The 22,226-nt window shown below is 43.8% G+C and overlaps 1 protein-coding gene across 4 annotated transcripts in view; it reads right to left on the bottom strand.

Annotated features, from left to right (window-relative positions):
* Positions 1–1,243: 1,243 nt before the first annotated feature.
* LOC115200281 (clathrin heavy chain 1-like) overlaps positions 1,244–22,226 on the bottom strand; it is a 43,655-nt gene continuing 22,672 nt past the window's right edge. For all 4 annotated transcript variants that reach the window (XM_029763222.1, XM_029763224.1, XM_029763223.1 and 1 more), the window contains 11 exons: positions 21,348–21,505; positions 19,434–19,598; positions 19,219–19,326; positions 18,924–19,091; positions 18,671–18,820; positions 18,382–18,513; positions 18,137–18,247; positions 17,868–18,038; positions 16,971–17,192; positions 5,087–5,162; positions 1,244–4,716 (listed from right to left, as the gene is read on the bottom strand). In XM_029763222.1, the coding sequence (XP_029619082.1) occupies positions 4,595–4,716; positions 5,087–5,162; positions 16,971–17,192; positions 17,868–18,038; positions 18,137–18,247; positions 18,382–18,513; positions 18,671–18,820; positions 18,924–19,091; positions 19,219–19,326; positions 19,434–19,598; positions 21,348–21,505 (1,583 nt within the window). In that variant the 3' untranslated portion in view covers positions 1,244–4,594. The remainder of the gene's footprint in view (positions 4,717–5,086; positions 5,163–16,970; positions 17,193–17,867; positions 18,039–18,136; positions 18,248–18,381; positions 18,514–18,670; positions 18,821–18,923; positions 19,092–19,218; positions 19,327–19,433; positions 19,599–21,347; positions 21,506–22,226) is intronic.

Raw genomic sequence — 22,226 nt, forward strand, 5'->3', positions numbered from 1 at the left:
GCAACCACAACAATATTCATACAGATTTCTGTCTTGCTATGAATTGAAAAATCATATCAAAATAAAGTTTAAACCATCAACCATTTTCTTTTGTTCCTAACCTCATTTACAAATAAGACCTATGCTTACATAATTTTTTATTTTGTTACCATAAGTGAAAAATTGGTTATCTATTCTGATTATCAAGTTGAATAGATGCTGCTTTGCATTTATGTAGCCTGTACAGAAGGCCTAGTACAACAGGTGTACAAAAAGGCAGTTTCTCCATCTGTAGCAGTTCCCAGGATGAGGACAAAGTGCAGCAGTACATTTCAACTCCACTGATTCAGGGACAGTTTCTCCATCTGTAGCAGTTCCCAGGATGAGGACAAAGTGCAGCAGTACATTTCAACTCCACTGATTCAGGGACAGTTTCTCCATCTGTAGCAGTTCCCAGGATGAGGACAAAGTGCAGCAGTACATTTCAACTCCACTGATCCAGGGCCAGTCTTGCTCCTCAGCTGGTGATCCTCAGGACTGTGGCATCAGAAGTTGAGGGCACAAGTCACAACACTCTCTCCACTATTTATTGTAAATCCAAAGTTAAAAACATAGCCTGACGTATCGGTCAGAGACCTTCACCAGACAGACCCTGGAACAGTTCTGGTAGAGTGAAGTCTTGCCATGGAGAAGTCTGGCCTGGTTACAGACCTATATGTGCTTTTACAAACTCCCCTGACTTGTCATGTCATAGGAGTAGCTAGGCTGCTAGAGGATTTCTGCAGTGCAAGACAAAGACCAGTTGGATAGAACAGAAACAGGTACGTTCTGGAGATATACAGTCAGTATATTATAGTATTGATTGCATTGTCAGAACTAAAAGAAACAAGAACATCCTTGAAGTGGAGAAAACCGCTCAACACCAAACCTGATCTCAGACATTTGTTAATGACCTATGCTCCCCAAGGCAGTAAGTCAGATTGCATTGTCAACTTACTCCATACACTTTGCTTGAACTATTCATCATAAGGGCCACATAACATATCAATGACATAACACTTCATGAACAGCCGGGAGGGACAGTCATAAGCTGAGATGAACCATTGTGACGGCCTGTGCCAGTGTTATGTAGGCCTTATGACCAAAGGTTCTTAGTAAAACCCAGAGTTAATAGTATGACAACGCAAACACATGGTATTACCACAGACATCCAAGTTCCCTCTGGGGTTACTACTAGGTGCATTGTGAAATGATCACAGCCAGATAATGTGTGTAAACTTTATTATCCTTGAGAAAGCTTGACTTGAACAGAGAGTAATGGGTGTTCACAGGTCAGATTTCAGTGTTTTCTACAAATCTCAATCCAACATTCGTACAATGTCGTGGCACAGCTCCGGATGCATGAGGCCAGATTTACCCATAAACCGTGGCGGTAGTTTTCCAGAACATTCTCACTAGACATCTGCTACTTGAACAGAAAGAAAACAAACCCCAGAATGATGGCTGCTGCAAGCAATCATGCTGAAGAGTTTAATGTTTGTATTCTGCTCTTTTTGTACATTGTCATTTAATTTTTTTTAAAGTATCATGTTTATGACTAACTACAACAATACACTATAGACAATGCATACTGTATGGTATTCCATCATACTGAACTTCTTTCCTTAAGTATCACAACATATCTTAAATTCTACAATGTTTTCTCAGTACATTAAATAACTCTGGACCACTGGCACAGGGATATATACGAGTTCTATTCCCTCTTATGTTGTTATTCTCCTTTGTGTAATATAGGAGTTTCTTCACCATTCTGTTAGTTGGTGTCAGTGGTGGGACAGTAAAAGGCTTCAAAATACATTTGTTCAGCTTTGAACACAACATAGGTAATACTTGTTATTAAATGCATAACATGGAAATTGTGCTCCTGGTTGCATTGTTACAGCAGTATATGTTTGGCAGCACATGCACAGACGTCAGCATATAGCAGTTATGTTTCACATCAACTCCAGAGCTGTGGGATCGTGTACCATACATCACAGTGTTAAGTGGAGAGACCCAAACGTCCACGTTGACCTGGATATTATCAGCTAGCACAAGAGCATTGGAGAGGAGAATCAATAAAAACCTTCCCAGTCTTGGTGTTGTCAACAGATCCCTACATGCTTGATAAACTACACACAGTAAGTACACCATAATCCCAATAACTAGTGTTCCCAGTCCATAGTACTGTATAGTGTTGCAGCTTCAACCACATAGTACCTGTTCAGATGGACAAACAAAAACTATTGAACAGAAACGGTTGTGAAACAAGCGTAGGAGACAGTCGTGAAACAAGCGTAGGAGACAGTCGTGAAACAAGCGTAGGAGACAGTCGTGAAACAAGCGTAGGAGACAGTCGTGAAACAAACTTGAAAAATGACTCAAAGTTGACACCTCCTGTACAAGGCCTAGCTGTGCTCAGAGGGCAGGGGCACTCTGTGATGAGCCCCTCACCCACTCCCTCTCTGGCTCCTCAGTAACAAAGTCTTCACTACCAGTACTCTATTATCATCTCTAGAAAAACAAATATTTAAAAAGCTGCTCTATGGTTGATACAGTCCATGGAACAGTGATAGAATATACCTGGACAGAGTGGTGTACTGTACGTTAGCTTTTATCTGTTAGCTATTTTCTCTAGGAGCTAAGAGCTGTCGCCATGCTGCGCAGTGGTGAATGGGGGGGCTGGTCAGGCCAGCCTAAGTAGAGGGGTCAGTTAGCCTTGCTCTAGTCCATTGGAGAGGGAGGGGGAGCAAGAGGAGGTGGGGAGTGAGAGGAGATGGGAGCAAAGTGGAGGTCTTTTCGGTTGAGAGAGTTGGGTATGGTGGTGGTGGAGTTGAGGTTTGGAGTGTCCAGAGAGAGATTGTGTATCAGGGGTTTCAAGGCAGGGAATCCATAAGCAAGCTGCATCTGTAATGTATTTGATCCCCGTGTAGGGTAAGTGTGATTCAGGTTGGGTAAGAGGGGTTGGGATGTGGGGTTACTGGGACCTTATGCTCTACATGATCTGCAATGCAAATGGACACCTTATAGCCTATATAGTGCACTACTTCTGACTGGAGCACTATTGGCCCTGGTCAAAAGTAGTGCACAAAACAGGGAATAGGGTGCCATTTGAGATGCATGGACCCATGGTGAAGCCATAAGGGGGCTGGGTGGGGTAGAGGTGGTCTACATGTGGTAGCTGTAGGGGGGCTGGGTGGGGTAGAGGCGGTCTACATGTGGTAGCTGTAGGGGGGCTGGGTGGGGTAGAGGCGGTCTACATGTGGTAGCTGTAGGGGGGCTGGGTGGGGTAGAGGCGATCTACATGTGGTAGCTGTAGGGGGGCTGGGTGGGGTAGAGGCGGTCTACATGTGGTAGCTGTAGGGGGGCTGGGTGGGGTAGAGGCGGTCTACATGTGGTAGCTGTAGGGGGGCTGGGTGGGGTAGAGGCGGTCTACATGTGGTAGCTGTAGGGGGGCTGGGTGGGGTAGAGGCGGTCTACATGTGGTAGCTGTAGGGGGGCTGGGTGGGGTAGAGGCGGTCTACATGTGGTAGCTGTAGGGGGGCTGGGTGGGGTAGAGGCGGTCTACATGTGGTAGCTGTAGGGGGGCTGGGTGGGGTAGAGGCGGTCTACATGTGGTAGCTGTAGGGGGGCTGGGTGGGGTAGAGGCGGTCTACATGTGGTAGCTGTAGGGGGGCTGGGTGGGGTAGAGGCGGTCTACATGTGGTAGCTGTAGGGGGGCTGGGTGGGGTAGAGGCGGTCTACATGTGGTAGCTGTAGGGGGGCTGGGTGGGGTAGAGGCGGTCTACATGTGGTAGCTGTAGGGGGGCTGGGTGGGGTAGAGGCGGTCTACATGTGGTAGCTGTAGGGGGGCTGGGTGGGGTAGAGGCGGTCTACATGTGGTAGCTGTAGGGGGGCTGGGTGGGGTAGAGGCGGTCTACATGTGGTAGCTGTAGGGGGGCTGGGTGGGGTAGAGGCGGTCTACATGTGGTAGCTGTAGGGGGGCTGGGTGGGGTAGAGGCGGTCTACATGTGGTAGCTGTAGGGGGGCTGGGTGGGGTAGAGGCGGTCTACATGTGGTAGCTGTAGGGGGGCTGGGTGGGGTAGAGGCGGTCTACATGTGGTAGCTGTAGGGGGGCTGGGTGGGGTAGAGGCGGTCTACATGTGGTAGCTGTAGGGGGGCTGGGTGGGGTAGAGGCGGTCTACATGTGGTAGCTGTAGGGGGGCTGGGTGGGGTAGAGGCGGTCTACATGTGGTAGCTGTAGGGGGGCTGGGTGGGGTAGAGGCGGTCTACATGTGGTAGCTGTAGGGGGGCTGGGTGGGGTAGAGGCGGTCTACATGTGGTAGCTGTAGGGGGGCTGGGTGGGGTAGAGGCGGTCTACATGTGGTAGCTGTAGGGGGGCTGGGTGGGGTAGAGGCGGTCTACATGTGGTAGCTGTAGGGGGGCTGGGTGGGGTAGAGGCGGTCTACATGTTGTAGCTGTAGGAGGGCTGGGTGGGGTAGAGGCGGTCTACATGTTGTAGCTGTAGGGGGGCTGGGTGGGGTAGAGGCGGTCTACATGTTGTAGCTGTAGGGGGGCTGGGTGGGGTAGAGGTGGTCTACATGTTGTAGCTGTAGGAGGGCTGGGTGGGGTAGCCTGGAGCAGCGTATCCATAGCCTCCTGGATATCCTGGCTGGGGAGCCACTGGAGCGGAACCTGCCGTCAACATCAGCTGTTGACCTGTATGCACAAATACATACACACACAGTTATATACTCACAGACACAGTTCTACATACTCACACACAGTTCTACATACTCACACACACAGTTCTACATACTCACACACACAGTTCTACATACTCACACACACAGTTCTACATACTCACACACACAGTTATACATACTCACACAGTTATACATACTCACACACACACAGTTGTCTACATTTCATCACTAACACACAGCCGGCTTTCTAGCATTACATTCAGATTCCCCGACTCATTCCCCACCACAGCGGATTCCTTTAACAGGCTGGAAGAAACCGGAGCAGAAGGACTGGAGACAGTTTGGGATTTTAAAAGCATCATAGACTGTACTACCGAACCTACCAAACACTATGGGGGTGGGTTCTGTGACTTTTTCCTCAGTCTTCCTTTGGCTTTCTGACTCCCCCAGTTTGTCCACCTGAGAACAGAGGGTAAGACAGGGGTCAGACAGAGAAGCCAGTCAGTCGCCTAATGGGTGGGCTCACTAGATTAAAACAATTTTTCAACAACAAAAAAACTACAAATCTTAAATGTTCTACAGACAGAAATTAGGACAATTTATTGGTGTTAACTTTTGTCATGAAGACAACACTACACACAATATTATACACTACACCTTTCAATGTCATACTTTATAGACTAGTATATATCTAGTATCAATCTCTACAGTGAGAATACCTTAGAGAAGCTGTCACGCGGAATTGGTGAGAAACTGCACTACAGCTTTCCTTACAGGTGAGGAAGAGTCTTTAAAACTACTCTAAAAGCACTGTTTACAGCAGGGCACGTGTAACTTTACTTCTTATTAGCATTTCATTGTGTCTCCTGTTGAGGAGAAGCTCAGTCCATGCCCTGATACTGACACTGTCCACTTTTATCCAAATCTTAGAAAACACACCTCAGTCCAGGAGCAACAGACAAACCTAAATCATAACTTAACATGCTTCTACTAGAGTGCACTCCTCCTTGCCTAGCAAAACGCTAGATTTCATCAACACATCTTGAGCTGTTTATCAAAAGGCACTTTGCTTGGTTAAGAGCATGCATCTTTTTTTTTAAACTGTAAGTGGTACACTTAACTGCTATCTTATCCAAGGCTAGTTTGTGGTCATTTTGCTAAAGTAAAATGTGCAGCGATCTTCCCAGGCAGTGCTTCAGAAGTGAGAAGCACATGATCAAATAACGGCAAAATAAAACATAAATCAAGCAAGGTCTCTGATGTATTCAAGAGTCAAACAGAAATGTTTAATTTACATCATGTAATACTCTTTGTATACGTCTTAGTCAGAAATCACTCCGTCTACAGTTAGTTCAAAATGCTGCAGCTCGGCTTTTAACAGGCACCAGGAAATGGAACCACACCACACCTGTTTTAGCTTTTCTACAGTGGCTACCAGTCACTTTTACAATCGATATTCAAATTGTATTAATCACGTTTAAGGTTAGGCTTGGTTTAGCCCAATCCTATATCTCAGATCATTTATCTCCCTACGAGCCAGGACACAGCCTGAGATCCTCTGGCAGGGCAACGTTGACCATTCCAAAGTCTAGGTTGAAAATAAAAGAACACTGGGCATTTGCCATTAGGGCCCTTAGACTTTGGAATGGTCTGCCAGAGATCCGATTTGCAGATTCAGTGCCTCTTTTTTAAATCCCCACTGAAGACCCTTTCATCAAGATACTTTTCATGTATGATTTATTAGCAATCTTGTTTCATTGTCCTTCCTCCGGTCTTTGTTAGTACTTTTATTGTATTATTTTATGATGGGAAGGACTTTGTTGCCTCTATTGAAAAGCGCTATACAAATAAAAGTATTATTAATAATAAATTCATGCAATTAAATAATTTTGAAGTTATTCCAAACGGCAAAGGTAATTTGGAATCTCTTACGAGTAATATCTCCAAGTGGCGAAGATGTGCCTTGTCTGTACAGCCAATTAACTAAAACCAACTGAGCAATTACAATGGAATAACTACAACGAACTGGCAGTGTAATGGTAAGAATTTCAGCAGCAGAGGAAAAAAAACTACAAGGGAGTACGGGCCTCCTCTTATGATTCAAATCATTAAAGTGTAGAAAGCTAGTAGGGAATATGGTGCCGTTTGGGACACACAGATAGAGTGTGGGAGAGGTGCATTTGGTTGTCTGTGGCTGTATACCTAAGGGATGCTTCTCACCACGTGGTACTGTGCACTACACTGTTACTGTACATAGCTGTTAAAGCTATATGAGAATAGTCCTACAGATCTGTATCTGCAGCAGAGGTCTGCGACTCCAGTCATCCAGGGAGCGACACTTCATCTGCTGCCCATCTAACCAGGTGAGTACAGAGGAAACCAGCAGAACCTGCAGTCCTGGAGCTGCTGACTACTAGCCTGGTCCCAGATCTGTTAGTACTATTACCAACTCCATTGCTGTCATTGTCAGGCCAATACGTGACAAGGAGTTGGTATGATAAAACAGAAAGATTGACACTCAGGCTAGCTGACTACTGATGTGGAGGATTATAGCACAGCACCTTCCAGAGTTGGGGACTGGAGTCACATAACGTGGACTCGAGTCACACATTTGATGACTCGAGACTTGATAGAAAATAAATATAACTTGACTCAAGATTCGACTTTGACTTGACTGAAACTTACCGGGCCAGATTTTGTAATGTTTTGTCTGTCACTCATTTTGTGGAAGATTCTACGTGGATTATTCTACACACAGCCAGAGGCAGTAGCCGCAGCGTCGTGGATTATTCTACACACAGCCAGAGGCAGTAGCCGCAGCGTCGCACTTGCAAAAAAAACTGCAAAAGATTGGCTAGTGAAATGTACACTCTGATTGGAGCTAGTGAACAGATTGCTGATTTGCTGAACAAATGTCAAATTGTGGGGAGAGAGGATTGCCATATTAAAGAAAATAAATATGTATCTTAAAAAATTGTTTGGTGATCAAGAATATTAACTGTTTACTTTGCAAGCTCACCAGCAATGGTGCAACAATTACTAGCATAGGTCTACTGGTCTTCTGGTATGTAACAATTGCTTGAAATTGATCATTTACTTATGAAGCTTGCATTTGGAATTTGTTTTTAAAATGAATTATAACTGTGGTGTAGACGCACCATAGTTGCAGTCTTCACTTGCACTCTCCAAACTCCCGTAAGCGAAGTGCTTTTTCTCTTGTTGAAAATGTTTGCTTTTTCTTTCACACATTTAAATGCATAGGTCCTATGTGGTCAATCTATATTACATCTAATACCACAAAAATTGGTAGCGTTTCATCATTCCATCCCTGTACAGTTTATTGCAACACGTAGACATTTCTATTTCATGTTTGATAGGCCTTTCATTTAGCCAACCATTTCTTACCCTCCGAGTGGCGTGGTGTTTATTGTGCACATGAACGTTCACAAGACTCATGAGGTACAAGTTCACTTTATTTAATTCAATGTATGGTTTCCTTCATTCAAATTTACCAGAGTTGCGTGTGTCTGTGTCCTACTGCCGCGTTCAAAACAACTGGAAACTCGGAAATCTCTGACTTCGGTACATTAATGGTAAATGAGACTAATGGTGCTTTCAAGACAACTGGGAACTTGAAAAAAAGCGAGCTCCGACTCAACAGTCATCCAACTTGGGAACTCGGGACTCTATCTAGAGCTCTGACTTTCCAACCTGATATCACTAACGTCATGATTTGACCTTGTACTTTTCAGAGTTCCCAGTTGTCTTGAAAGCACCATTAGTCTCTGTCATTCTGGTTGTGCGTAACGGGAGCGTGCACGCCTCAGTGCCCATAGAAATAGGTCTGTGCTCCACACTTTGGAGTCAGAACGTTAAATAAGAGAAAATTGTTCCATGTATGCATGGTGTTGAAATACCATTAATAATCATTATGTCTGATTAAGAGGAATGTACCAATGGATGTGGAAATTGCCTTTTACATTGTAGAACCAGTTTATTGGTTGTAATTGCCAATTGGGAAATTGTATGGTCCTAGGGGCCAAATGCTTTTATTATTTATTTGGTTTCTCAAGGCGAGGCTGTACATTCTTGCCCTCTACCTGTGTCTGTTCAGATAGGACAGGTTAAGCCTGATACAGAGGATAATTCTTTTGGGCTATTGACCGTATATATTTGGTAAATCTACGTATACCTTTTGTAGGATATGGCACTTTCACCATTGGATGACAAAGACCTGTAAATAAATCTACACTGAGCACGTCAACCTGCCTTGCCTTCTGCTGACGTCATGCCCTCACGACTGATACATGTCCCTACTTTACAATACATTGACTAATCAAAATGTGTATATATATATATATATATATATTGTCTACATGTTTTTACTTGACAACTTGTGACTCGACTTGGAATTGACTCGAGTCTTGACCAGTTCTACTTGTGACTAGAATAATAGTGACTTTGTCCCACCTTTAGCACCTTCTACCATGTGTTACTGTTCTACCACTGTTCTACCATGTGTTACTGTTCTACCACTGTTCTACCATGTGTTACTGTTCTACCACTGTTCTACCATGTGTTACTGTTCTATCACACTATTCTACCATGTGTTACTGTTCTACCACACTGTTCTACCATGTGTTACTGTTCTATCACACTGTTCTACCATGTGTTACTGTTCTACCATGTGTTACTGTTCTACCATGTGTTACTGTTCTACCATGTGTTACTGTTCTACCACACTGTTCTACCACGTGTTACTGTTCTACCACACTGTTCTACCACGTGTTACTGTTCTACCACACTGTTCTACCATGTGTTACTGTTCTACCACACTGTTCTACCACGTGTTACTGTTCTATCACACTGTTCTACCATGTGTTACTGTTCTACCATGTGTTACTGTTCTACCATGTGTTACTGTTCTACCATGTGTTACTGTTCTACCATGTGTTACTGTTCTATCACACTGTTCTACCATGTGTTACTGTTCTACCACACTGTTCTACCATGTGTTACTGTTCTACCACGTGTTACTGTTCTACCACACTGTTCTACCATGTGTTACTGTTCTACCACACTGTTCTACCATGCGTTACTGTTCTACCACACTGTTCTACCACGTGTTACTGTTCTACCACACTGTTCTACCATGTGTTACTGTTCTACCACACTGTTCTACCATGCGTTACTGTTCTACCACGTGTTACTGTTCTACCATGCGTTACTGTTCTACCACGTGTTACTGTTCTACCACACTGTTCTACCATGCGTTACTGTTCTACCACGTGTTACTGTTCTACCACACTGTTCTACCATGTGTTACTGTTCTACCACGTGTTACTGTTCTACCACACTGTTCTACCATGTGTTACTGTTCTATCACACTGTTCTACCATGTGTTACTGTTCTACCACTGTTCTACCATGTGTTACTGTTCTACCACTGTTCTACCATGTGTTACTGTTCTACCACTGTTCTACCATGTGTTACTGTTCTATCACACTATTCTACCATGTGTTACTGTTCTACCACACTGTTCTACCATGTGTTACTGTTCTATCACACTGTTCTACCATGTGTTACTGTTCTACCATGTGTTACTGTTCTACCATGTGTTACTGTTCTACCATGTGTTACTGTTCTACCACACTGTTCTACCACGTGTTACTGTTCTACCACACTGTTCTACCACGTGTTACTGTTCTACCACACTGTTCTACCATGTGTTACTGTTCTACCACACTGTTCTACCACGTGTTACTGTTCTATCACACTGTTCTACCATGTGTTACTGTTCTACCATGTGTTACTGTTCTACCATGTGTTACTGTTCTACCATGTGTTACTGTTCTACCATGTGTTACTGTTCTATCACACTGTTCTACCATGTGTTACTGTTCTACCATGTGTTACTGTTCTACCATGTGTTACTGTTCTACCACGTGTTACTGTTCTACCACACTGTTCTACCATGTGTTACTGTTCTACCACACTGTTCTACCATGTGTTACTGTTCTACCATGTGTTACTGTTCTACCACACTCTTCTACCATGTGTTACTGTTCTACCATGTGTTACTGTTCTACCACACTGTTCTACCATGTGTTACTGTTCTACCACACTGTTCTACCATGTGTTACTGTTCTACCACGTGTTACTGTTCTACCACACTGTTCTACCATGTGTTACTGTTCTACCACACTGTTCTACCATGCGTTACTGTTCTACCACACTGTTCTACCACGTGTTACTGTTCTACCACACTGTTCTACCATGTGTTACTGTTCTACCACACTGTTCTACCATGCGTTACTGTTCTACCACGTGTTACTGTTCTACCATGCGTTACTGTTCTACCACGTGTTACTGTTCTACCACACTGTTCTACCATGCGTTACTGTTCTACCACGTGTTACTGTTCTACCACACTGTTCTACCATGTGTTACTGTTCTACCACGTGTTACTGTTCTACCACACTGTTCTACCATGTGTTACTGTTCTATCACACTGTTCTACCATGTGTTACTGTTCTATCACACTGTTCTACCATGTGTTACTGTTCTATCACACTGTTCTACCATGTGTTACTGTTCTACCATATGTTACTGTTCTACCATGCGTTACTGTTCTATCACACTGTTCTACCATGCGTTACTGTTCTACCACGTGTTACTGTTCTACCACGTGTTACTGTTCTACCATGTGTTACTGTTCTACCACACTGTTCTACCATGTGTTACTGTTCTACCACACTGTTCTACCATGTGTTACTGTTCTACCATGTGTTACTGTTCTACCATGTGTTACTGTTCTACCATGTGTTACTGTTCTACCACGTGTTACTGTTCTACCACACTGTTCTACCATGTGTTACTGTTCTACCACACTGTTCTACCATGTGTTACTGTTCTACCACACTGTTCTACCATGTGTTACTGTTCTACCACACTGTTCTACCATGTGTTACTGTTCTACCACACTGTTCTACCATGTGTTACTGTTCTACCATGTGTTACTGTTCTACCATGTGTTACTGTTCTACCACACTGTTCTACCATGTGTTACTGTTCTACCACACTGTTCTACCATGTGTTACTGTTCTACCACACTGTTCTACCATGTGTTACTGTTCTACCACACTGTTCTACCATGTGTTACTGTTCTACCACACTGTTCTACCATGTGTTACTGTTCTATCACACTGTTCTACCATGTGTTACTGTTCTACCATGTGTTACTGTTCTACCACACTGTTCTACCATGTGTTACTGTTCTACCACACTGTTCTACCATGTGTTACTGTTCTATCACGTGTTACTGTTCTACCACACTGTTCTACCATGTGTTACTGTTCTACCACGTGTTACTGTTCTACCACACTGTTCTACCATGTGTTACTGTTCTACCATGTGTTACTGTTCTATCACACTGTTCTACCATGTGTTACTGTTCTACCACGTGTTACTGTTCTATCACACTGTTCTACCATGTGTTACTGTTCTACCACACTGTTCTACCATGTGTTACTGTTCTATCACACTGTTCTACCATGTGTTACTGTTCTACCACATGTTACTGTTCTACCACACTGTTCTACCATGTGTTACTGTTCTATCACACTGTTCTACCATGTGTTACTGTTCTACCACGTGTTACTGTTCTACCATGTGTTACTGTTCTATCACACCGTTCTACCATGTGTTACTGTTCTACCATGTGTTACTGTTCTACCACACCGTTCTACCATGTGTTACTGTTCTACCATGTGTTACTGTTCTACCACACTGTTCTACCATGTGTTACTGTTCTACCACACTGTTCTACCATGTGTTACTGTTCTACCACACTGTTCTACATGGTTACCCACACTGTTCTACCATGTGTTACTGTTCTACCACACTGTTCTACCATGTGTTACTGTTCTATCACACTGTTCTACCATGTGTTACTGTTCTACCATGTGTTACTGTTCTACCATGTGTTACTGTTCTACCATGTGTTACTGTTCTACCATGTGTTACTGTTCTACCATGTGTTACTGTTCTACCATGTGTTACTGTTCTACCACACTTTTCTACCATGTGTTACTGTTCTATCACACTGTTCTACCATGTGTTACTGTTCTACCACACTGTTCTACCATGTGTTACTGTTCTACCACACTGTTCTACCATGTGTTACTGTTCTACCACACTGTTCTACCATGTGTTACTGTTCTACCATGTGTTACTGTTCTACCATGTGTTACTGTTCTACCACACTGTTCTACCATGTGTTACTGTTCTACCACACTGTTCTACCATGTGTTACTGTTCTACCACACTGTTCTACCATGTGTTACTGTTCTACCATGTGTTACTGTTCTACCATGTGTTACTGTTCTATCACACTGTTCTACCATGTGTTACTGTTCTACCACACTGTTCTACCATGTGTTACTGTTCTACCACACTGTTCTACCATGTGTTACTGTTCTACCACACTGTTCTACCATGTGTTACTGTTCTACCACACTGTTCTACCATGTGTTACTGTTCTACCATGTGTTACTGTTCTACCACACTGTTCTACCATGTGTTACTGTTCTACCATGTGTTACTGTCCTACCACACTGTTCTACCATGTGTTACTGTTCTACCACACTGTTCTACCATGTGTTACTGTTCTACCACACTGTTCTACCATGTGTTACTGTTCTATCACACTGTTCTACCATGTGTTACTGTTCTACCACACTGTTCTACCATGTGTTACTGTTCTACCATGTGTTACTGTTCTACCACACTGTTCTACCATGTGTTACTGTTCTATCACACTGTTCTACCATGTGTTACTGTTCTACCACACTGTTCTACCATGTGTTACTGTTCTATCACACTGTTCTACCATGTGTTACTGTTCTACCACACTGTTCTACCATGTGTTACTGTTCTACCATGTGTTACTGTTCTACCACACTGTTCTACCATGTGTTACTGTTCTACCATGTGTTACTGTCCTACCACACTGTTCTACCACGTGTTACTGTTCTACCACACTGTTCTACCATGTGTTACTGTTCTACCATGTGTTACTGTTCTATCACGTGTTACTGTTCTACCACACTGTTCTACCATGTGTTACTGTTCTACCACGTGTTACTGTTCTACCACGTGTTACTGTTCTATCACACTGTTCTACCATGTATTACTGTTCTACCATGTGTTACTGTTCTATCACGTGTTACTGTTCTACCACACCGTTCTACCATGTGTTACTGTTCTATCACACTGTTCTACCATGTGTTACTGTTCTACCACACTGTTCTACCATACTGTTCTACCATGTGTTACTGTTCTACCACACTGTTCTACCATGTGTTACTGTTCTATCACACTGTTCTACCATGTGTTACTGTTCTACCATGTGTTACTGTTCTACCACACTGTTCTACCATGTGTTACTGTTCTACCACACTGTTCTACCATGTGTTACTGTTCTATCACACTGTTCTACCATGTGTTACTGTTCTACCATGTGTTACTGTTCTACCATGTGTTACTGTTCTACCATGTGTTACTGTTCTATCACACTGTTCTACCATGTGTTACTGTTCTATCACACTCTTCTACCATGTGTTACTGTTCTATCACACTGTTCTACCATGTGTTACTGTTCTACCATGTGTTACTGTTCTACCATGTGTTACTGTTCTACCATGTGTTACTGTTCTATCACACTGTTCTACCATGTGTTACTGTTCTACCACACTGTTCTACCATGTGTTACTGTTCTACCATGTGTTACTGTTCTATCACACTGTTCTACCATGTGTTACTGTTCTACCACACTGTTCTACCATGTGTTACTGTTCTATCACACTGTTCTACCATGTGTTACTGTTCTATCACTGTTCTACCATGTGTTACTGTTCTATCACACTGTTCTACCATGTGTTACTGTTCTACCATGTGTTACTGTTCTATCACACTGTTCTACCATGTGTTACTGTTCTACCACACTGTTCTACCATGTGTTACTGTTCTACCACACTGTTCTACCATGTGTTACTGTTCTACCACATTGTTCTACCATGTGTTACTGTTCTACCATGTGTTACTGTTCTACCATGTGTTACTGTTCTACCATGTGTTACTGTTCTATCACACTGGTCTACCATGTGTTACTGTTCTATCACACTGGTCTACCATGTGTTACTGTTCTATCACACTGTTCTACCATGTGTTACTGTTCTATCACACTGTTCTACCATGTGTTACTGTTCTACCACACTGTTCTACCATGTGTTACTGTTCTACCACACTGTTCTACCATGTGTTACTGTTCTACCATGTGTTACTGTTCTACCATGTGTTACTGTTCTATCACACTGTTCTACCATGTGTTACTGTTCTATCACACTGTTCTACCATGTGTTACTGTTCTATCACACTGGTCTACCATGTGTTACTGTTCTATCACACTGTTCTACCATGTGTTACTGTTCTATCACACTGTTCTACCATGTGTTACTGTTCTATCACACTGTTCTACCATGTGTTACTGTTCTATCACACTGTTCTACCATGTGTTACTGTTCTACCATGTGTTACTGTTCTACCATGTGTTACTGTTCTATCACACTGTGCTACCATGTGTTACTGTTCTACCACACTGTTCTACCATGTGTTACTGTTCTACCATGTGTTACTGTTCTATCACACTGTTCTACCATGTGTTACTGTTCTATCACACTGTTCTACCATGTGTTACTGTTCTACCATGTGTTACTGTTCTACCATGTGTTACTGTTCTATCACACTGTTCTACCATGTGTTACTGTTCTACCACACTGTTCTACCATGTTTTACTGTTCTATCACACTGTTCTACCATGTGTTACTGTTCTACCATGTGTTACTGTTCTATCACACTGTTCTACCATGTGTTACTGTTCTACCATGTGTTACTGTTCTATCACACTGTTCTACCATGTGTTCCTGTTCTACCACACTGTTCTACCATGTGTTACTGTTCTACCATGTGTTACTGTTCTACCATGTGTTACTGTTCTATCACACTGTTCTACCATGTGTTACTGTTCTATCACACTGTTCTACCATGTGTTACTGTTCTACCATGTGTTACTGTTCTACCATGTGTTACTGTTCTACCATGTGTTACTGTTCTACCATGTGTTACTGTTAACTAGGAGCAAGCAGTCAGGGATTAGCAGTTAGAGGAGAGACCCGGGGGTGGCCAACCCTGGTCCTAGCGCACAAGAGGTTGGTGGCACCTTAATTGGGGAGGACAGGCTCGTGGTAATGACAGGAGAGGAATGGTATCAAACACATGGTTTCTATGTGCTTGATGCCTAGAGGTTTTCGTTTCAGCACTGCACTTACACGCCTGATTCAGTCTTCAATCTAGAAACAAAATTTGCTGAATCAGGTGTGTTGGTGCTGGGCTGGAACATAACTTCACAGGGGGCGCAAGGTTCTCTAGGACCAGGGCTGGCCAGCACTCCCTCCATTATTCTCACTCTAGAGTACATGCCCATGGTAGGTTCCTACATCAGAAACCCAGGGTCTATGTTAACAACAGAAAACAGACAGAACAAAAAGGAAAGAAATAAAGAGCCAGAGACCATCACCACCTCCGTAACCTCATCAACCTGGAAGAGAACCAAAAGTTCTTTGACCTCATATGGCTTGGGGTCAAAGGTTACAGGAAGTGGTGTCATGAGTGATTACTTTAACTCTAGAGGAATGCTAGGGTTCCCCACTTAAGTAGTGGCACATGTTTTTAACTTAGTGAAGAAATACAAAATAATCAAGTTGTATAATTGTACAGAATCATTTAGCCTTTGAAAAGAAACCGAGTGAAAGCGTTCCCTAGCAGCATTATCACATCTTTAAGTAAACGTTCCACTACTTTCCTCTTCATTTGTACTGCCAAAAGTATTGCTTCATTTCTAAACCCTGTCTGCTTTTCAATACCTACAGGACAACTGTCTGTCTGTCTCTTACAGGAAGATAAATCAATAATTGTGGAAAAATAAAACAGTTAAGTTAGCAGGAAGAGATCCATTATTTATCTTACATTTTACAACATTTTCACCCACTGAAAACAAATATGTGTGTCCCAAATGGCGCCCCATTCTCTATATAGTGCACTAATTTGACCAGGGCTCATAGGGTTCTGTTCAAAAGCAGTGCAGTATATAGGAAACAGGGTGCCATTTGGGACACACACTGTGCTTGCTGTGTTTGCAGCAGGACTGACCTTGGTGAGATACTCCCTCATGACCTGGATGAAGTATGGCATGGCAAAGTCCATGATGTTGTGTCTCCAGGCCAGCTCCAGCACCACGTCAGGGTGCAGCAGGTCATAGGAGGCAAACAGACAGGCAGCGAAACACTCCTTCCTGCCCTCCTCCAGGAACCACTGCAGCAGGGTCTCAGCCAGCTCTGCATCCTTAGACTCGGCAGCATACAGCATTGCATCCTGACGAACACACACAGGAAGAGGGGGCTTTATTGACTGATTAATTGGTGGATTGATTTGGGATCGATTAAAAGATAGATTTGAAACTACAGCAGGGTGTCTGGAGCATCCAGCATCCCATCCTGAGACAGGCTGACAGGGGAAGGTATAGATATTTTTATTTGAAACTTTATTTAACTTGGCAAGTCAGTTAAGAACAAATTCTTATTTACAATGACGGTCTACCCCGGCCAAACCCTAACACGGACGATGCTGGGTCAATTGTGCGCCGCCCTATGGGACGCCGAATCACAGCCGGTTGTGAAATCGAACCAGTCTGTAGTGACGCCTGTAGAACTGCGATGCAGTACCTTAGACCGCTGCGCCACTCGGGAACATTTTGATTCTCATAGATGTTGCACCAGTGGTTACATACCATTGCAAAGCTGAAAAGCTACTGAGGAAAAAACTGAAGACACTTATTTCAACAGGTTGCAGTTGGCCAAATATATTCACTAGAATTTCCCTCCTACAAAGCGAAAGTGTCCGCATCAGGCTATAGTCAGAGTAGAGTGAAATGTGAAAGGGTCCAACAACAAAAGTGTTCAGTGCAAAAAGATGACAACCCTGTGCAGAGCAGTGTTTCTACATCCAGGCGCTGGTTTGGCAGGAACAGCTAGTATCTAAAATATTTACCTTGTATAATTTGTCCTTCTTGCAGAGTTCCACGCTCTGTCTCCAGCGGTTGTTGCCTTTGTAGAGGTATGCTGCTATGCGTCTGAACTCAATCAGCTCATGCTTCTCCAGTCTCTGGGCCAGAACAACGGTGTCAAAGTTACCATACGCGTCGATCGATGCCCTCAGACCCTATAGACAACACAGGCAGACAAATCAGGCTCAGAGTCCATGGACAAAAACACACACACAGTACACACACAGTACACACTCACACACAACTCACTCACCTGGTAGTCCTCCTCCTCTGTCAGTAGGTTATTGAGGGCCTCGTTGACTCCCTTGTTGTTGTGACTCTGGACTGACCGCAGGTAAGGCTTTACCAACTTCAACTGCTTCATCTGGAGACAGACGTCACATTATTTGGTCTTGTGTTGATGCTAAATTTGCAGCGTTCTATTGTGCGATTACGTTTATTTTTTTATTTACATTCATTCAAGTCCTGGTTTAAATGACAGTTTTTTTGATTGATTACCTTGGTGAAGTATATGACCGCCCGGCTGTGGTCTAACCGTGGTGACAATATGGTCAGAAGGTCGTTTGACAGCAGAGGTTTGTAATCCAGGTAAAAGGAAAGGGATTTGTAGTACAGCTCCACATTGGCCACCTAGAAAGAGTCATACAACACAATTAAGTTCCTTGTGAAGAGAGGTGAAAGAACTAGAAAATGAGAGCGATTGGCTACAGTTGTGGTTCGTACACTTTTAGCCCTTCAGTGAGGTTCTCAACTGTTTTGTGAGAGAGGGCTGAGGAGGTCATGTTACCTTGGCGATGATGTCCTTGAACTGCACCTCCTTCCATGCGTCAGTAGGGTGTGACATCATCGTGAGGACAGCATTGTCATACTCCTCGTATTTATCATACAGAAACACTAGCTCCGCCCACAGGTGGGACTGCTCCGCCGCTCGCAGCACCTGATTGGAAAACCGCAGGAAGTGAGGTAACAGACATGACCGATATGGGAGAGAGAAATATTTACTTCCAATAAATATTTTCTGAGCCACACATACATCACACCTTAGGGATGTTGACACGGGACCAGAAGAGTTCCAGATGTTCTCTCATCTTCTGGGGTTTGAATTTGGAGTAGAGGATGGCCAGCTCTGTGAACATGCCCATGTGAGCACGCTCCAAACCCAATGCTGCCTCCAACAGGGCTATCAGCTCCTCATAGTAGCCCCGGTCCTGATACACAGAGACACAAACGTGAGTTAACAACAACACATAGATACTGTAGACACCTGAAATATCTGAAAACATCTGACAGTAAACTATGGAGGGCCTCATCAGGTGAATGATAAAGGGTATTTACCTGATAGTCACTGATGAGCTCCTCCAGTTCATCAGCGTGGATGACGATGTGAAGACCACAGATCTGAGCCAACCGAAACTCCTCCCCAGCCACACACGCAAAACACACCTGGGGGGGAGAAAGAAAGAGAAGTCATGATACACTGCCCAACAAATAGAGCTTCCATCTCTCTCTTCCACATAGAGCAGAATGTGTGTAGAAATGTTAAGGTGTACCTCCTTCCAGGTGCGTGTGCTGTTGGCTTTCCTGGCGCTGTCCACAGCAGCCTGGTACTCTCCTAGGTGTACCAGCGTGGACGCCAGGCGGGCAAAGTTGGACACATTATTATACAGCAGCTTAGCAGCATCATACATGCCCTCCTCAAAACACCTATCTCCCACCTGGATGAGGAGAAGAAGAGGGTGGGGTGGAGAGGGAGAAAGAGGAGTTGAGACGAAGGGTCTCAGTGACCAAACGTTGCATGTTAATATAGAGTACCTTCGGAAAGTATTCAGAACCCTTGACTTTTTCCACATTTTGTTACTTGACAGCCTTATTCTAAAATGGATTAAATAAATAAAAAAGTGTAAAAAAAAAAAAAACCTCTGCAATATACAAACACAATACCCCATAATGACAAAGCAAAAATAGGTTTAGACTTTTGCAAATTTATCAAAAATACAAAACAGAAATACTTATATAAATAAAGTATTCAGACCCTTTGCTATGAGAATAAATTGAGCTCAGGTGCATCCTGTTTCCATTGATTATCCTTGAGATATTTCTACAACTTAATTCTTATTTGGAGTCCACCTGTGGTAGATTCAATTGATTGGACATGATTTGGAAAGGCACACACCTGTCTATATAAAAAGGTCAGACAGTTGAGAGTCCATTTCAGAGCAAAAACCAAGCCATGTGGTCGAAGCAATTGTCCGTAGAGCTCCGAGATAGGATTGTGTCAAGGCACAGATCTGGGGAAGGGTACCAAAACATTTCTGCAGCATTGAAGGTCCCCAAGAACACGGTGGCCTCCATCAATCTTAAATGGAAGATGTTTGGAACCACCAAGACTCTTCCTAGAGTTGGCCGCCCATCCAAACTGAGCAATCGGGGGAGAAGGGCCTTGGTCGGGGAGGTGAACGAGAACCCGATGGTCACACTGACAGAGCTCCAGAGTTCCTCTGTGGAGATGGGAGAACCTTCCAGAAGGACAACCATCTCTGCAGCCCTCCACCAATCAGGCCTTTATGGTAGAGTGGCCAGACGGAAGCCACTCCTCAGTAAAGGGCACATGACATCCCGCTTGGAGCTTGCCAAAAAGAACCTAAAGGACTCTCAGACCATGAGAAACAAGATTCTCTGGTCTGATGAAACCAAGATTGAACTCTTTGGCCTGAATGCCAAGCGTCACATCTGGAGGAAACATGGCACCATCCCTACGGTGAAGCATGGTGGTGGCAGCATCATGTGGGGGGGGGGGAGGGGTCAGCTGCAGGGACTGGGAGACTAGTCAGGATCGAGGCAAAGATGAACAGAGTCAAGTACAGAGAGATCATTGATGAAGTCCTGAGCGACCTGGAGCAGGTTCTCAGACTGGGGAGAGGGTTCACCTTCCAACAGGACAACGACCCTAAGCACACAGCCAAGACAGTGGCTTCGGGACAAGTCTCTGAATGTCCTTGAGTGGCCCAGCTACAGCCTGGACTTGAACCCGATCAAACATCACTGGAGAGACCTGAAAATAGCTGTGCAGCAACACTCCCCATCCAATCTGACCGAGCTTGAGAGGATATGCTGAGAAGAATGGGAGAAACTCCCCAAATACAGGTGTGCCAAGCTTGTAGCGTCATACCCAAGAAGACTCGATGCTGTAATCGCTGCCAAAGGTGCTTCAACAAAGTATTGAGTAAAGGGTCTGAAAACTTATATAAATGTGATCGGTTTAAAAAATAATAATTGCAAACAATTCTAAAAACAGTTTTTTGGTTTGTCATTATGGGGTATTATGTGTAGATAGATGAGAAAAAAAACAATTTAATCTATTTTAAAATAAGGCTATAATGTAACAAAATGTGGAAAAAGTCAAGGGGTCTGAATACTTTCCTTAGGCACTGTATATGCATTTTGTATGTATTTCACACCTTTACCTGTTGTATATGGGCATTGTTAGGTCCGCTAACAAACTCATCTAGTTCGGCCAGTCTGCCAGTTTTAGCCAGAGCAAAGATGAGTTCTGTCTCTACGTACGACTCCCGGGCCTTCTTACGAGCCATCTGAAGGAACTTCACCAGATCCTCCCAGTTATCTACAATGCACACATCATACATTACATACACACAAACATCATACACTACATGACCAAAAGTATGTGGACACCTGCTTGTCGAACATCTCATTCCAAAATCATGGAGTTGGTCCCAACTTTGCTGCTATAACAGCCTCCACTATTCTGGGAAGGCTTTCCACTAGATGTTTGAACATTGCTGCGGGGACTTGCTTCCATTCAGCCACAAGAGCATTAGTGAGGTCGGGCACTGATGTTGGATGATTAGGCCTGGTTCAAAGTGGACATTCCAATTCATCCCAAAGGTCTTCGATGGGGTTGAGGTCAGGGCTCTGTGCAGGCCAGTCAAGTTCTGCCACACCGATCTCAACAAACCATTTCTGTATGGACCTCGCTTTGTGCACAGGGGCACTGTCATGCTGAAACAGGAAAGGGCCTTCCCCAAACTGTTGCCACAAAGTTTGAAGCACAGAATCATCTAGAATTTTATTGTATGCTGTAGCGTTAAGATTTCCCTAGCCCGAACCACAAAAACCAGCCCCAGACCATTATTCCTCTTCCACCAAACTTTGCAGTTGGTAATATGCATTCAGGCAGGTAGCGTTCTCCTAGCATCCTTCAAACCCATGTCATGACGTTGGCCTGTAGGTAAGGTTTATGACCCCCCCCATAAATACCTTTCTCCCTTCCCCTCTCTCTCCGACTCAACTGAAGGACTCTCGAATAGCCTTTGTTAAACATA

Source organism: Salmo trutta, chromosome 9, assembly GCF_901001165.1.
Source record: "Salmo trutta chromosome 9, fSalTru1.1, whole genome shotgun sequence".
Classification (NCBI taxonomy): Eukaryota; Metazoa; Chordata; class Actinopteri; order Salmoniformes; family Salmonidae; genus Salmo; species Salmo trutta.